This window comes from Microcebus murinus, chromosome 19 (genome assembly GCF_040939455.1).
Source record: "Microcebus murinus isolate Inina chromosome 19, M.murinus_Inina_mat1.0, whole genome shotgun sequence".
NCBI classification, from domain to species: domain Eukaryota; kingdom Metazoa; phylum Chordata; class Mammalia; order Primates; family Cheirogaleidae; genus Microcebus; species Microcebus murinus.
Genome location: NC_134122.1, coordinates 45673654 through 45692300, shown reverse-complemented (window position 1 = coordinate 45692300; position 18647 = coordinate 45673654). Strand labels below are relative to the sequence as shown.

Below are 18647 nucleotides of genomic sequence, written 5' to 3'. Positions count from 1 at the left end.
CTATGCTGCCACCCAAATATGAAAATTTAGCCCACATAACAATGCAAACTGCTTTTCAAGTGGAACATTTTCTTTACCTACACAAAGAATGATAGGCGAAGACTACTAAATGAGCTAATGCTTGAACCACTAAGACTTTTTTTTCATTTTCAGATACTTTCAAAATCTTAAAACTAATGGATAAAACTTTAACAGTGAGGAAAATTATGAAGCATTTTTATTGATGGTAGAATTAATTAATCCTGACTTTTCATCGAATGATTTAATGAGTTTTATATCTTCACTAACTTACCTATTAGGACTGACTTTCTCTCTACGCAAATGGTGTTCTTTCCTAGATTTAAGGCTTAATGTTGTCAGTACTGAGAAAATTTCTATAAGAGCTCCAAAATTCTATATTTGTTTTGATTTTAAAGACAAATCAAATTCGCTTAAAAAATACAGGGGCAATCGGGTTAAGCATTTAATAACTGGATCAGTTTATCCATTATATTCTCTAATAATTTGTAAATTAAAAAATAACTTTTAGATAAGAGATCTTTAACTTGGGGATCATGAAACTTCTGACAAGCCTGCAAAAGTCTGTGAGACGATGGCTTTTGTCAGATCTTTAAATGGGTCCATGACTCAACAGATTATGGTGATCGCGCCCTGGTGTGCCGCGCTCTCAGTAACAGTCTCTTTCTCAGCACTGTTGGACAAAATGTCTACTTGTCACCCGCCACATTCACCATGACTGCCTCTTCTTCTGTGTCCAGTCTATCATTCTCTGCCCTGTTTATTATTAAAAACCAACAACTTTTTGTTAACCTTCAACTTATTTTTTGTGGATAACTTCTTTACGGTTCAGCCTTTTACAATTCATCCTGGTTCTAACGTGTTTAAAGGTGCTTTGAGGAAGAACTTAAAAGAATAACTGAATCATGTTTAGTTATCAATGAATGTATATTACTCATTTTAAATTTGGAATCACTTGATGTTAATGAGATCTCTTGGAAATAAGAATAGTAAGGTTTTCCATAAACATTGAGTGCAGTAACAATTAAGATTTAAAAGTTTCCCAGTTAAGATTTAAAAGTTTCCTAATACCAATATAATGCAATGTTTTTTCCTTCCATGTTATATGACAACTGCTCAAATCAATATTGTTGTACCACATCCAAACCCTTTTTCATTTTATAACCACATTAAAAACATACTGCTAAATCTTCTATCAGTTTATCTTCAAAGTAATGTTCTTCTGTCTCAATCCAAGACTTTTCATATCCCTGAAGAAAGAGATTGACAGCCCGATGCCTAAAAGATAAGCACAATTTCAGAAAAAGTTTTTTTTAAAAAAAATGTATTGAAGAGGTATTGAGTAGTGCTTTATTCTAGATTATCTGTACACTAAAAGAATAAAATTAAAATAAACTTCCTATTCTTGATTTTCCTCCTGAAAGATAAGACTTTGCAACAAATACAGCAAGGTCTCTCAGAGCACATACTGACTTGGGTTTAAATCCTGGCTCAGCCATTTCTAAGCTTTGTAACACCGGTCAAGTTATTCAAGTGTCCCAACTTTCATTTTTCTCATTTGTAAACCTACAATAATTCCATCTACATTTCGGTTTTGTAAGACTTAAAATGAGATGACAGATGTAAAGCATGTTGGATAGGTATTCATTAAAAGGCAGCTATTATTACATAAAGTGGCTCTTGATAAACAATGTGATAAGCACCAAAGAGGACTTAGTCTGTGTTCAAGTTAACATTAGAAACAGGCCCTGGAGATTCCAAAACAAAATGTATCAAGTGAACTTTATGGCAGTATATATCCAAAGATTACACCCCTGGAACTGATAATAAATGTCCAACTACAAAATAAAAGACCAGTGAAGGCTGGAAGAAGCAGTAAAACTCAAACTCTCCATGAAGTTAATGAGAGATGTGAGATTTCAGTGTAAGAAAAAAGAGTGTCATGACAATAGGGGACATCGTAAGAGTATCAGATGTGACAGAACAAGATGGGAGTTAAGTACATCTTACTTCCAAGATATCCCACTGCAGGATAGGGAGCTGAGCTTAATGATAACAAAAGTAGACTAAGGACTCATAAGACATAATACATAGGTCCATGAAGGGCCCTGGAAACCAGGCCAAGGTACTGACAATGTAGCTGGAACCACTTAGAAATCACCATAAATTCCTATACAGGAAAGAGGCATGCCAAAGATGAGCTCGATCTTCTTGGTACATGAGAGTCACCCGTGTAGCTTTAAACAGCACACATGCTAGGCTCTCACAGAAGTTCATTCACTTACATTATCCAATAAGTAGAGGCCTGAATATTTTTTAAGTGTATTTAAATGTATTTCCAAAAAGTTCGGGTTGAAGAACCATTGGAATAAGGAACACCATTTTGAGAATGGCATATCAGAGAGAGCAGAAAGTCTCTGATGCACAGAGAGAGAAAACTCTGTAACACTGTGGAAATGAACTCAAAAGCTGCTGCCATCAACTTGATACCAGGCAAGGAACAAGAGACTCAAAGGGGTAGCTACGGAAGGAAGGATGGGGATGTGAAGTAATTCAAAGGAAAACTGATAACATCTGTAGAATGAGTATACAAGAGTATCTAGAAAAGGAATGAGAATATGAATTCAAGGCTAATATTTTGTTTGACTAAAGGGTGACACCATAAACGAGTCAGAGAATTTAGAAGTAGCACATGGTTTGCGGAAGTCAATATATTTCAGACTCCATGAGTGTGACACAATTGCAAGGAATCCAACTGTCTTAGTCAAAGGGAAAATGTGATGTTTTGTCTGTTTTTTTGTTTCTGATTTTCCCCTGCCTTATATTCATTCATTCAAACGCATATCAGTCACTGTTGTAGGTGCTGAAGACATAAAACTGAACAAAACTCTAAAGAATCTCACAGTCTGAATCAGAGAGACAGCCCCAGTGCTGTAGGAAAGTGCTACAACTAGAGGTAAGTAAAAGTGTCCCGGAAACAAACAGGAGGAAGTTTTCATCTTGCAAGGCTTGCAAAGGCATGGCTTGGTCAGAAATGTTCCAAAAAAGAGATGTGGCTAATCTGAGTCCTGTTTGACAGATGTAGGGATGATGCAACTTACATACAGTTCAAGGTGGGAAAGAGTACAGTTTCTTAGGAGGACTGCAGGAAGGCTGAAATGGTTCCCGGGCTACTGAGCCATACTTGAACATATCAGGTTATTTCTCTGTTAACAAGTGTGTGTGCCATAAACCCAAGAGAAAGTTGACAGGTCTGTCAAATTCATTTACCTTATTCCCCAATGTCAATGCTATAACAGTTCTTTTTCCCAAATGCTAATAATAATAAAAATAATAACAAGGACCAACACCTTATTATGACATAAACATATTAGCTCACTTCTAAGCATTCTGTATACATCAACCCATAACATAACATACTAAACAACTCTAAGAGGCAGGTACCATCGTAACAGAGATGAGAAAACTATAACGAAGTCAGCTAAGTTATTTGACTGATGTCGTAAGGAAGAGAAGCTAAGAGGCCAGGGTTCAAATCAAAGCAAATGTGATGCCGAAGAATAAATTCCTAATTACTCTGTGCTGCCTCACATATGTGAAGAGATATTTATTCCTCAGGACATGAGTCATTTAATAAGGACATTAAAAGATCACAGTTCTCTGAAAATATCCAACAAAGTTAGTCAAGTATTACACATAAGAACCAATAAATCTGTTGTACCCTTCCCCTGGACTACTGTATTCATGCTAAGGTAAATTCTAGACAATTTATTAGGGAAAAATAACTTCAATCTATTATAAATATTTTAAAAATTCTGACCTTGGCAGATTATATAAGGGGGCCATTCGGAAGCAGGCCACAACTGCCCTCTTCCTCTGCTTAGAGAGAAGTTTATGCCATACAGCCTTTTTAGATCTCTGAGGATGTTCCACCTGTTGAAAAATGACACGAATAAATAAATATTTATATCCCAAACTTTACCTCAAAAACACAATATTAAACAGCTGCACCTTTTAAGTCACCTACATGTGGAATTCCGATTCCAAAAGTACCTTAAAATGATTATGGGAAAGTCGATATCTTAAAAGTTACCCAAAGCTAAATTTGAGACAGTTTTAAATGCTACATAATTTCTTTAGCAAAAAATATCATATTTTCCCAGTAGTGTGTACTTCAGAAGCTATGTCATCTCTGATATGGAAGAAACATAAAACCATTCTATAGAAAATCATTCTGCTCCCCTCTCAAATTTTTTCTTTGGTTCTTTACGGTTCCTTTTGGTTTTAAAACATCTTTTCTGCCTATACAATAAAAATTACCCCATTCTTATTTATGTATCCACTGAAACCAAGTTTATCCTACGAGCTACAGCAGTAAACACAAATAGAGTCAGTGAAAGAAGATTCTAATGAAAATTCTTCTGTTCCTTAATATAACAAGATATGGAGATGACAAGGCTTGTGAACACAGTATTAGGAATAAGAGGGTTTAATTTTGCAAAAATGTTAAAATACATAACTATTTTGTTAGATAGGAACAAATGAGAATTCAAAAGTTGCAATAAAAGATGCAGGCAAGTGATTTCTTTAACTAATGGTGTTTGAAACTCCAAGAAGAAAAAGAGATTAATTATAAGGATTAGAAAGAAAAAAATCCTAACATATGATTCTAAATTAATTAGTAATCTCTAGGCAATTGAGCACTGTACTTCCCATACTGTAAAATCTCCAGCTCATATGTTTAGATTTCTGAAAGAAATAAAAATGTTATGTTAGCTAAAGAAGTAAAACCGAATTTATTATTCTTTGCAGTAAATGTTCAAAATATGAATTTAATAATGCCTGAAGAAAAGATTAACAATGTTTGGACTACAGTGGTTTAGGAATTTTAACAAATTTGTTTAATTAAAAAGCACTTATATCTGTGACCCTTTTCCTCCCAGAGGATAAATGAATACTTTTGGACAATTACCCACTTCAATTTTCTTCTTGATGAGTGTATTAAGTGAAAAAACAAAACAAAACAAAACATTGCTGAGCTTTAACAGGGTAGATGAAAACAGAATCAAGAGCAATATTATTCAATTAGACCCAACATATTTCAATTTAGAGTTGCATTTTGAGATCCAAATCTGTAAATGGAAACTTTTTATGATAATATGGCATTTTGATCAGCATAGGTGACAGTCAACAAACATACATTAGGTACGTAGGCATTGAAGATACAGAAGAAAACACAACAGAAAAAGTTCCTGCCATCATGAAGCTTCTTATTTGGCAGGCCTTTTCTCATTCAAGGAAAGACCTTAAATAGTGCACCTTCCTATAAATCAAGTAAATAGTTATCTGTAAGATCTGTGATCCAAAGGTGAACACCAAAATGTACCTTGTAACTGTCTGAACATCTTGATGTGCTGATGTGTTAGCTTGGCTAGAGTTGGAGTATTAGCAAATTCAAAGGAGATAGCCTACTCTCATGAGAAAAGTTACCAGATGTATAGTACAAAATACACATCTAAAAAAGGCTGCTGATGCTTGAAATACATTAAATCAAGTATTTCCTATACACCTACTGTTCATCCACTGACTCTAGCAAGTTAAAATATGCTTTGCAAACTACTCTGTGACTCAGTTACAAATTAACATTACAATTGGGACATTCAAGGCATGAATTCTACACACAGATAGCTCACACAGTTTTCTATTTTTGATAACTGACAGTTTCTTTTTACTCAAAAATCCTCCTTTCATGATAAACCTATCCTGCCATATCCTTAACATTTTGAAGAATACTTGGCCCTAACTAAAATTTGATCCTCTATCTTTTTCTAGATAATTCCTATTTTTCCTTTAAGATTTACACAGGGATCACATATTTCATACATACATTAAGCTGGGCTCCTCTTATACCTTCCTCAACACATTTATGTCCTAGCACATCCATATCATTACACATTTATCTGTTTAGGTGTCTACATCCCCTATTAGAACATGAGACACTTGAGCTCGGGGGCAGTATCCAATCTCCAGGACTTGCTGAGTATAAAGCCACCATATGGGCAGTGTATTCAGTAAATATCCAAGGAAGGAATGGATGCTTAGTAAAATGAATCTCATTTGAGAAATGTCATCATCCATCATGATTGGGTATATCTATAAATATATAATACTATAAGGAATACAATATCAGATTTCAGTAAGCTTTATTTAATGTATCCAAAATTCATTCAAGCAAATCTAGATATGTGTATGAAAACCAGGAAGAATTAAAAACTTACGGTAGAGGAATGCTGCCAGAAATAGTCCTACGGTAGCCATTTAATTAACATTTAATAATCTTCTTAAATATGTATTTAATTCTGGATACACAACTCTTTAATAACATAAAATGTCATTACTTCAAGTCTAATCATCTGCTGATTGATAATTTGTACTTATTTACTATTTCCTGAAAATATTATAGGGAGGTAGAGAACCTGCAGCCATGGGGGTCACATGTGGCTTTTCAGATCCTTGAGTGCAGCCTTTTGACTAAATCCAAATTTTATTGAACAAATCCTTTTAATAAAGGGGCCACACTTGGGGATCTGGAGGGCCACATGTGGCTCCAAGGTTCCCCACCCTTACACCAGTGAGGCATTTGAGTAAGCAAGAAGGAAATTAATAGCATATTACATTAGATGATATTCTTATGTTATTTTACTAGCTAGGATAGAGGTAGCAGTACAGACAATATAAAATAGGAATCCAAGAAAAATGTTTATTACTGCTATGTTTATATGTTCAAATACAGCTTGCTAAAAGAAATACAAAGTTAAAAAAACCATTTTCAAAGCATTAAGGTGGCAAAGTTCCCAAGATTACATATGGCAGCTTATTATTTTATGTTCATTATAAAATCACCAAGTCAGGAAGATACTGTCATAAGGGTCCAATGACAGATCACAGTTTTGTGTTCATACTGAGCTCCTTCATGCTGGTGTTACTTTGCTGCATGTACTTCATGAGAAATAGAATATGACTCTGTGTTACAGATATTTCACCAAAGCCAGAGCATCCCTTTTATGAAAATATGACCATCTGACTCATAATGTTTCAAGTATTATTATTTTGGAAATTCTTGTGCAAAGGTAATGAATAAGAATATCAAATGCACAGTGAGCTTTGTAGTGTAAAAGAGGACATGACTGAAAAATTATCTAAAAACACTTTTCTCACTGATTTTAATAGCAATGCATTATTCTTCTCTAAATGTAATTTGTTCCTGATCACAAGGAAAATTAGCTCAAAAATATCTCTAATAAAAGGAAAGGTTAAGCAAGTGATGAAGAAAACATTTCAAATATTAAAACAGTAAAAGTTAATATCTTAAACATGTTGTTATGGGCATAATAAAAAATGATATTAAGCATAAAATATTTGAAATCAAGTATATATCTTGAATTTTTATAGAAGGATTTAGAATTAAGTATGTATTCCTAATTATCTGGATAATTTTAGAAATATTTTCAAAAAGACAATAAAACAGAGGCCTTGGTCTCCCAAAATATATTATTATATATTGCTTTAAAAATCATAAGCTTGGATATTGTTTATTGGATACTAAAGCACTCCTGATTCATATATTCTTTATAGCAAATATGCTGAACACATGTTTTTTGGCCTATAGTTAAGAAATTAACACACTTCCTCTTTTTAAAAAATTTTGATGTGCTTAAGGCAAATATGCTAGAGTCAACACAAAATCTGACCTGTTCAAGATGAAAAAGCACATTTGCTATATCCAATACTCTTTCTACCGTCTTCTCGGGATCTGAGGTATCGTCAGTCCTGTTTGGTAAGTCTTTGTACAGAGCCATTTGCCATCTAATAGCAGGATCCTCCAACTGCAGAAAAAAGTACATAAAATACAAGGTTATAATATAAAAAGGAGAAGAATGGATCTACCATTATTTATTGGGCATAGCCTGAACAACATAGTGAGACCTCATCTCTACCAAAAATTAACAAATTAGCCATGTGTGGTGGCGCGTGCCTATAGTTGCAGCTACTCAGGAGGCTGAGGCAGGAGGATGGCTTGAGCACAGGCATTTGAGGTTGCGGTGAGCCATGACGATGCCACTGCCCTCTAGCCAGGGAGACAGAGGGAGATCCTGTATCAAAAAAACAACAATACTCCACCACCCCCCAAAACCCCCAAAAACAAACATACAAAAAACCCTAAAGCAGAACTGTAGTTAGGTAGGAGGAAGAAGTCCAGAGTTCTAAAATAACTATATGTGACTATAGTTAATAATATTGTGTAGTTTACTGAAAATTTGCTAACAGAGTAGATTTCAGAGGCTCTTAAGGAGATGAATATGCTAATTTGCCTAACCACAACAATCATTTCACTATGAATATGTGTGTCAAAACATTGTTATATACCTTAAATGTATATAACTGATCTTGAACTCATGAAATTTATCGAGTGGGGAAGACAGTCATTAAACAAATATTCACAATTGTGATGAGTGCTACTGAAAAGAAATATAAGGTACCATGGGATTTAACCTACATTGTCGGTAGTTGGGAAGATCTCCCTAAAAAAGTGGAGTTGTGAGTAGGGCTTATGGATGAGTTGGACATAGTCAAGGAAAGGAAATGGGTAAGGTCACCTTGAATCCTTCTTTACCCCATTCACAGTCTAACTATTGAAGATTTACGTTTGCTTCTACAGGCAATGATACAGGATCACATTATTCTATAATTATAGGGACTCTATAACAGAGCTTAGTATCACTGAAACAAAGATCTTAAATTATATAAATCAGTGTACGTGAATGACTTGTAAACGCCATTTGTCCTTTGATAAAATAACATGCTTTCTTCCGTACACTGTTTTCATATGGAGACTACACATGGTACTTCTAGAATTTAATTTGAATTCTGAGTTATATGTAATACATAAATATATTTAATAAAGCAAAATCTTTACTTTTTCTAACATAAAATTACTCTCCCAGCCTCAAGATGACCAGCCCTACAATTTCAAGATAATGTGTTGAAAGAGGAACTAGCCACAAAATAATTAGTTTTTTGGAAGTCTGTATATCTCCGTAAATAGTCATGGCTAACCCCTAGCATAAGAAAGGATAGAATAGGCTGGGGGTGGTGGCTCACACCTGTATTCCTAGCACTCTGGGAGGGTCGGGCAAGAGGATCGCTCAAGGTCGTCAGGAGTTCGAGACTAGCCTGAGCAAGAGCAAGACCCTGTCTCTACTAAAAATAGAAAGAAATTAATTGACCAACTAAAAATATATAGAAAAAAAAATTAGCTGAGCATGTTGGTACATTCCTGTAGTCCCAGCCACTCGGGAGGCTGAGGCAGGCGGATTGTTTGAGCCCAGGAGTTTGAGGTTGCTGTGAGCTAGGCTGATACCACGGCACTCTAGCCCAAGCAACAGAGTGAGACTCTGTCTCAAGATGATTATGTATTCATTACCTCTTTATTTTCAGATCTCATTTATTTGGAGGTGAAATATTGACTATAAATGTTTCTTTTTCTGCTCTCGTCTTTCTTCCTCTCTTCCTGATACGTAATCTAAATTGTCCAAAGTATTCCGACAAATGACCTCTAGAATATAATGGAAGCATTTCTTTCTGCTTACCAAGTCATAACCACCTTTATCTGACCATTTTCTGAGATCAGCACAGACCCCTTCTTATGAGGTACTGAACATTCCCTGCCCCTAATTAAGTAGTGACTATACCAGATCAGTGGTTCTTCAAGTGTGGTCCGGGTTTCCCTGGGGATCCTAAGGTCCCTTTCTGGGGCCATATAATCTCCTCAAACACTCATGTACGTAAAAACATTTAGTGCCTCTCCCTGAAGGGAAAAAACATTTGCAGTGTAAACTCTTTGTTTGAGGTTCAGTGGGACGCTTCATGAACATTTTAAAAAACGTTCAAAATCTTTTTGCTACCTGAAAAGAGATCACACTGTAATGTCTTGCCTTTACATTATATTCCAGAATGCTAAATGAAAAAAATACAGTTTGGATCTTTGGAAAGAGACATTTTAATAACCCAAAAAGGCCTGTGTTACATTGTTGTTACTACTTTTTGACATTTGGACATTTTCGTAATTAAAAAAAAAAAATCCTTGGAAGGGATATCACAATAAAAGCAAATAAGCTGAATCAAAATAATAGTTTGACTTCTTAAAGTACGTAACAGGTTCTATACATAAATAAATTATTTATTCATTGAAATGAATGAAAAATTTTCCAAATAATAGTAAATGCTCACTGGACTGCAAAAACTATTGCAAACAATTATTTCACCCACCATTAAAAAGTAGGTGTTATACTGGTTTCTATCTTGCCTTTTATTCCTAAATATATTATATATCCATTCCTTGGGTAAACTCATTTATTTCTATTGCCATAATTCTCAGTATCTCTTTATACTAAATGACTCTTTAATATACATATTTAATTTCTGACCACTCAGTGTAAAATTCAATTTCTTATAGATACTGGTTACCATGTCCAAAAGAGCCTCAAACTCAAGTTACACTACACTATACTTAAACTAAGCTATACAAAGAATATATCCTATTTTTATTTTAACTGGTAACATTTTTTAATCAAAATTTAATAATATTTTCTTTAAAAAATATATAATTTATTACTTTTAGAATTTTTAATATAAAAGTGTTGCAAGGAAGATAATGACTGATTAAAATAATGTATTTTCATTACCTTAATGGCTAAAATAACATTATTTATACTATTATTCTAAAGAGAGATTAACTAACTTATAGATACTAAATGAGCTTTAAGAATAAAATTTGGCTTACCTTGCCTTGTAAGTGAATATTACTGCGGATTATGTCTCGTACTTCATCCTCAGTATCTTTCTGTCAAGAAATAATATGTTATCTAAAAGGAATTTTATAATGCATCAACTGTCACAAGTCAATAGAAACCACCCAAGCCTCTTTTGAAATAGCATAAGTCCGACAAATATCTTTATCAAAACACATGCCACAGATTTTGCACATCGTCCTTATATTTTTTTCCCCAATAGCAGAGATTCGTTTGTGTGTTTTCTGTTTGGTTCTTCAATGTGCCATGGAAGTGATTAACATAACTTAGAAAGAAATAAAAATGGCCTCAAAAAAAAAAAAAAAAAAAAAAGAGCAGTCTTTGTGTTTGAGTCCTGGGGCCTGGGCAGAAAAACTGCTTAATAAAACATTGAATGCAAATGGAATATTGACACAGGGACGTGTGACAAAGGAGTCAAACACTGGAGAGATGATCGTAGTTCTGGGATGAAAAGGAGACTTACCAGGCTAAATCGATTTTTGGCCAGAGCAATGAGCTCCTGGTCGCCAGGGGCACAGATGTTCAGCCCGATGGGCAGTAAGCGCTTCAGCGCCGCTACGATAAGAGAGGTCTGCATGGAATACCGGTCTCCTTTGCGCTTCATCTTCTTCCTCTCCTGATCAGAAACCGCTGCCTATGGAACAAAGAGAAGTGCTAGGATCCCGGCCTGTTTTTCTCACGTTTGCAACTATGAATCTTCTCTAACTTGATTGCTGCTTGGGCCTCCTCATTTTCTGCAGGTCCCTATTTTTGAAAATCCTACTGTTCTCCGAGAATAATTTTTCTCTTCCCCTAGTAGCATCTTTTGCTAATTCTAAGTCCTACTCTTAGATTCCTAGGTCATAATAACTCACCAGTATGCATTTCCATGTAATTTTTAGAAGGAAAATGAACACTGCAATTTTAGGGAGACAGATGAATATGGAAAATCCTATGGTGATTTCAGATATTGTATGTTTTCTAATTTTCAATGCTTAGAAAGAAATTTAAGAATGGTTTATTTTTGTTCTGACAAATGCTTGTTTTGAAATATACATACATACATATATATGGTATGTGTGTGTAATAATATATGTAAAATGATTATAAAATACATTTTTCTTTTACATAGCCTGCAACTTGTCTCCTCAAAGCCTTAATCCTTCTCTAGCAGAAGCAGAAATAATACACTAATCAGTGCTCTTATAAATCTTCGGGACTACCTGGGCTCTGTTGTGATGTTTTTGAGGCTTATGCTAATGCCACAGGGTCACCTCAGATGACAGAGTCTAATTCTCACTGGCTAATGAATACTTTTCTTTATACTAAGAGAGCATGTTCTAATGTTAAAATAATTGTCACATATCTACTTCTTTGTGCATACCGAATATTTTCTAGCAGTAATTCAAACCTGGAACATAGTTTCATGATAATGACATATTGTAATAGTCTTGGGAACGAAATAAAACAATTTAATATACAAATATGATCTGATTTATTTAAAAGGAGGTGAAATACATAACATGATGTTGAAAGAAGTTTTTAGCATAGCAAAAGTAGTGAAACAATTGTGTCATCATACAGTAATGGTAGCTTATATATTAATAATGTAATATATATTTAAAATATGTTATAATGTATATAATCACATATATCATATATTGATATGTTAGACCAAACCTATAATTTTCTAAACCATAGCAATAAGAGTCATATTTATGTTCCAAAGAGATGTACTCATAGCCTGGATCCCATTTTTATATGTACCAACTTGTAAGAGATTATTCTCAGTAAGTTCATCAGAAAAAAACTCCATGATAATTATACTATTAAATTGATTAACCTATACAAATAATGAATTAGTTTTAAATGGGCTCTTTGTTCAAAAGCAAACATACCAATATGATAAAAATAATTACCCAAATGAGGAGCCATCATCTTAAAAATTAAACAAATTGATATAAATTATGCAAACATATTTCTATGTAACACTGGTGATTTAGTTTCAGCAAAACATCTTCTAATATATTGAAGTCTAAATTTTATTCATGTTAGAGTTTTCTTTGATTTTTAACTTGTAAAGTTCTTTTGCTTTTATGTTGTTATTATATAAGCAGAAGGAGCTTATACCTGTTTTGATATTTATAAATAAGTGATCTTATAATAGTTTAAATCAACACTAAAGGCAACTATAAATTGCTCACATTTGAGAAACACTAGACAAATGAATTCCTACTTATGCACAGACAATAATCTTGTTTTCTATCCCATGAGAAATCTGTAACTGGAAAGAGAATTTAGTAAATCTTTGAACATTTATGGGTGATATCACTGTTGGTAGGAAGAAATTACGTCTTCAAGCAATCACATATTCTTGTGTACATGTTGGTTGGCTTTGTGTTTGATTAGTGTCTGTTTCCTTCGGCTGACTCTGGAGTTCCATTAGGGCAGTGGCCAAACCTGTTTTGCCCCTTTTCATATTCGAAACCAAGCATTGGGTCTTACTGATAGGAGCTGTTCAATAATTTAATCAGAACAGCTAACGCTACTGAATTTTCACACTATTTGATTTTCAATCTACGCCCTAACATTGGATCAGATATAAACATGTAATAATATGGCCAGTATGTGAGCATATTGAGGAGGAAACTGAGAAAAACTGAGCCTAGTTCCTAAACCAAGCAATGTCTGTCTCTGTCTCTCTCTCCTTCACATACACATACACACACACACACACAAATATGGCTAACAATTTCATCTAAAATAGCCTTAAATTTAACAGAGGATCAGTAAAAAGGCAAGAAAAACCTCAAGCAGACTATTCTTAAGACATACTGTTAGCCTCCAGCTAAACAGTTCTAGGGCTAGAAGAAAGGGGATAGTAGCTTGCTTCTCTAACCTCTCCTTATGACCTATTTAGAAACTACTCATTTTCCAATGTTAAATTCAAATACTCACTTCTCTATGAAATTTTCTTTACCTACCTACCCATTTCTTCCTCTGATAAATTCTCTAAGTACTTATTATGTGTATACTTGTTAGATATTCAGTAGTATTTTAATTTGATCATTTTGTTACTATAATAGTATCAGTTGAAGTTTGTTGTGTGCCTACAATCTATGAGGTATAAAGACATACATTACTTTGATCTTTACAAACATCCACTAGGGTAAGTAACATGAAATTTTGCGTATATGGACAGTGGGGTTTAAGATTAGTCAAGGTATCATAGCGAGAAAGCGGCAGAGTCAGCACTCCAGGTGTGTCTACCTCTCAAAGCTCAGCTCTTTCCTACACTGCACCATGATCCAAAAGCACATTTTTAATTTGTTCTGTTTATCACATGGCCTTTGAGTAAAAATTTACAAAAACATTTCTAACATTCCTACTCTGAAATTGCCTACCAAAAAAAAAAAACTCAAAAAAAGATTTCTGAAATATAGTTTAGATATACTAATTATTAAAGGAAGCCCAGCTTTTAAATGTCAAAGGCTAGTGACTACATTTCGACAGGAAATGAAATCGTAGAAAAAAATAGGGTGCCATCCTATTTTTTCCTCATATCCATAAATAAACAGAGAATGTGTAATAATGCTACCTGTATATGGTTTTAGAACAAGTTATGAAATTAAAAACTTCAGCAATGCTGGCTATATAATGCAGCAACATGATATATTTTGTACCATTGCAACAGTGAGTCAGTAAAAGCAAAGTAAAATAAGACACACAAAAAAAGTCTTAATGACCAAATTTTGAATTCTTAAAAGTTAAAATTTAATTTAATCCATCCATATTAATTAAATAGCTTCTATGCATTAAGTATTGCATTGTGGTTTGGAGTCACCAAGTAAATATGTTTCCAGTCCCTGAAGAAGAGACAGTCTAAAAGAAGTCATGGATGGGCCCCAGAACAATGGCCAAGTGCCCTGCTGGGACTAACCAAGGGCTAAGGAGAGCGCCTGGAAGGGGCGGAAAGAGAAAGACTTCTCTGAAGGGAGCGGAATCACATACCACATTCGGATCCATCATATGCAAACTGACAAAGTGATTACAAGTACACTAATGTCCACTGGACATAGTCATCACCCCCCATTACACGTGCCCCTGAAGAAAGCACAGCAGGAGTTCCATGCTGCACACAGGTGGTCACTCTCCTTCCAAGAGCAGTATGGCCAATTTTATGTGCACCGGCCTCTCTCTGCCTCAGGAGCTACACACATTTTGCTTTAAGTCAAAATGTGGTTCCCTCTCCAGGATTAGCATATTTCAAATTGGTCTGCTGGCCTCAGTCCATTTTATCTTCTCTTCTATATGGCATTCCATATAAACAATGATCATTCCCTGCTTGGGTGATCAGCTGAAGACTCATGGGGACCATATCTCCTCTGGTTTGAGTCTATATTTGCATTTGGTCTAAATCTCTGTTCAAAATGAACTCCCTTTTCCTTCGGGACTCTGTAGGGTGGATCTATCTGCTGCTCTGATATTTCCGGAAGATGGTTTGAGGTCTTGTAACAGGGATCCCTGAAGCTTTCTACATCTCTTTGCTCTCAGCATTACAAGGGAACCAGATCTCTGTCCATTCAGCCTCAGATGTGATATCTACAGACATCCTCCTCTTATCCACTCTCAGCACTGGGCCTGGACAGCACAGCTTTCGGGATAGATGTTACTCATCCTCTGACAACACCCCACTTGGGGGTCCTTCCTGCCGTCTAGGTTCAGCTGAGCCCCTTGATAATTCTGATACAACTGCAGTCACTGTGCTTCTACAGCTCACACAATCACTCTCACATTTGCTCACGTCCTGACACACGTGAATATATTGATCATTTAACTAAACAATATCTAGTGTTTGTGTTGACTCCATTGTTAGAATGACAAACATTATTTCTAGGGAAAAAAAGTTTATTATACTTATGTGATACAAAATTACAAACATAGGCAGCCAAAAGCAAAACAAAGAGAGAGATTTTTAAAACAAGGAAGGTTAAGTACAATCACTAATTTCTAAAATTTTCAGCTTTATTTTTTCTATCTCTCTAGTCTCACAGTAGTCACATATTTTAAAAAATCTTATTCTTTAATTTGAGAGCATTTGGGGGAGAACTATTAAAATTGACATGCTCCTATTAATCTTTTTTTCTTGCAAATAGGAGTAAATGTTATTATTAGTCAATGTTTATGGATCTGTCAGTCTATTGTATAGGATGTGCAATGCTTTCAAAGTATGCTTTGAGAATCACTGGACTAGAATGATGGAAAAGAAAGAAAAAGATGTCTGTAAAGGGAGACATAGATGTCTGCCCTAAAGACCTTTAATTTTTCTTCATTTGATGATACACTGGAATTGCTGTCATCTTTTCAAAGAAAATGTTGACCCTCTAACTTCCTTTCTCTAAACCTTTGTCAACACTGGCCTAAACTGACAACATGTTGTCTGAACAGAAGAATTTACTAACATCTGTGAAATCTGTAGTCTTAGTAAATTAAAGCATCTCCTCAATCTTCAGGCTTATCATCAGCCTAGAGGAGAGAAAAATCACCATCTCCTGTGTATGTTTCCAGAGCACAGTCACGAGTAGTAACAACCTTGTAGCAGTCAGACAAATGTTCTAGGTAATGAAAAGCTTCAGGTGACATTAGCTTCTAGTTCATGCGTTACAGTGTCAAATACACACATGGCATTTAAAACTGTAAATATAACTAAGCCTACCAAGCAATGCTATTCTACTACTCTGGTAGTAGCCAACAAAGCAGGTCCAAGGAACTAGTGGCTTTTGGAGTTTGGTGGAGGGGTGCACCTCCTAAGAGACTCTTCCCACAATTTACTAAGTTGGTAGAGGCTAATTTCCTAGGCTATAGTACCACTCATTTTGGATCTGTGGCCATTAGGTAGCATACTGTGTGTGTTACCACATGAAATATATTTATTTCTTATTTAGCAGTAATTCAAAACATGAAGGCATAAAAGAGTTTTAAAAGGTTTTATAAGGAAGCTCCTCCTCTCCACAATGTGAGTGACAGACAAAACAAAAAATCTGAAAACATGACTCCAACCTTATGTGTGAGCACCTGGAATTCATCTACATGGTTGTTAAATAATGCAGCTAATTATTTTGAGGTTTATATATTTGGCACACATAAGTATACAAATATTCACCCTTGATGAATACATAATATCGACTAGCTATTCCTATATTATAGCGACTGGCAATTTTGTGAGTGGGGTGTGTGTGTGTGTGTGTGTTTGTGTGTGTCTTTATTCTGATTCTTTCACATCTTAGAGACTTGCTCATCCTAGAGAGATTGCCCATCCTATGGCTAGCTGATTCCTAGAGAAGTACTGGAATCCTCTGGTCTGAAGAGCTCACCTCTCATACACAATCACCCAATCCAGAGCCCACACCTCCCACTTCCTTATTAAGCTCTCATGCTCTGGGCTACTATCCACCAGCCCTAATCACCCTGAGGCCAGATATCAGACAACTAAGTCTCACCCTTATGATGCAGAGCCCTCAATAGTTATTCAAACTAGCCAATCATAAACCTATGCCTTGCCTGTTCCTTCCTGTGGAAACCACAATAAAGGCTCTGGCCCACATTTTCCCCTCACTTCCTCTACCTCCTCCCCTGACACCTCCCCACATGGCCCTGAGTGGCATGCCATGCCTCCTTTTTCTAGGATGTGTGTATAGGAACTTCTTGCTTCATGAGAATCATTTCCATGTCTGCATTTCTTATCATAGCACATTAAAACAAATCCTGGGTACCCTTAAAGCAGTATGTGTGTTTTAGTTAGTGAATAACATTACCAAATATAGCAGATTCTAGTTATAAATCTTCAAAAATTCTAAAAGAAAAGGTCAATTCATGAAAGTTATATTCAGACATTTTCTAGAACAATGAAACAGTTTATAGTAATACCTTTGACATCTTTGACTTGGTATCAGTAATAAGGAAAGACATATTGTTGATTTCATTCTGTACAACGAAGTTCTGCTCTTCTCTTTTGAAATTCTGAGAAGTTGCAAAGGAAATTTCAGTTAAAACCATGTAGATAAGAAGGCCATGTAATTAGAGGGTACATAGAACCCAAAAGCCTCTACAGTGATAAGTATTAGTTTGATATATAAGACTTATCAAGAAAAGGGACAAATATTTGTTTAGTATCTAACGAGGGTGTATGGCTAGGAGCAACACTTCTATGAGTAAGATATGAATACGTATGTTGCAAAGACGGTAAATCTCAGGTTCAGAGAACTTAATTGCAAGATTATCCATCTACCAAGGAGTAGAATGGGTATTCAAACTCTAATTTAGCTGGCGAAACGTATATACTGCTTCCTGAGATGAAGGTAGACTTTCCATGGACACATACAACTATGATGTCACTCTCTATTCTGTCATATATTTTATCAACTTTTTAAAATACCATAACATTACTTATTCACTTTTAATTTGGGAACATAAAAAGGCAGGAGAAGTCAATTCATCTTTAAATATTTGAGAAAGAATATAACATATATTAACAGGTTTGTGTTAAATATACCCATGAGATTCAAAACCATAGAATCATATTTTTTTCTTATTCTTGAAAGTATCTTTAGATGGCATTCATCTAAAAATCTACTGATTATGATAAATACTCTTGTTCCAAACTTCAGTCTTGCATATAAATTTAAAGAAGCTTGTTTGGTATTTTAGTGATTGATGAAGTTGAAGATTCTTAGTTCTTTAAGAAAAAATATTTAGTATTTAGTTTTCTTAAGTGACTCA

General features: G+C 34.9%; 1 protein-coding gene across 5 annotated transcripts in view; it reads right to left on the bottom strand.

Annotated features, from left to right (window-relative positions):
- The window catches only part of RYR2 (ryanodine receptor 2), a 644030-nt gene that overhangs the window by 88957 nt on the left and 536426 nt on the right, over positions 1–18647 (bottom strand). For all 5 annotated transcript variants that reach the window (XM_075995501.1, XM_075995503.1, XM_075995502.1 and 2 more), the window contains 6 exons: positions 17796–17888; positions 11353–11523; positions 10862–10921; positions 7770–7904; positions 3839–3951; positions 1200–1296 (listed from right to left, as the gene is read on the bottom strand). In XM_075995501.1, the coding sequence (XP_075851616.1) occupies positions 1200–1296; positions 3839–3951; positions 7770–7904; positions 10862–10921; positions 11353–11523; positions 17796–17888 (669 nt within the window). The remainder of the gene's footprint in view (positions 1–1199; positions 1297–3838; positions 3952–7769; positions 7905–10861; positions 10922–11352; positions 11524–17795; positions 17889–18647) is intronic.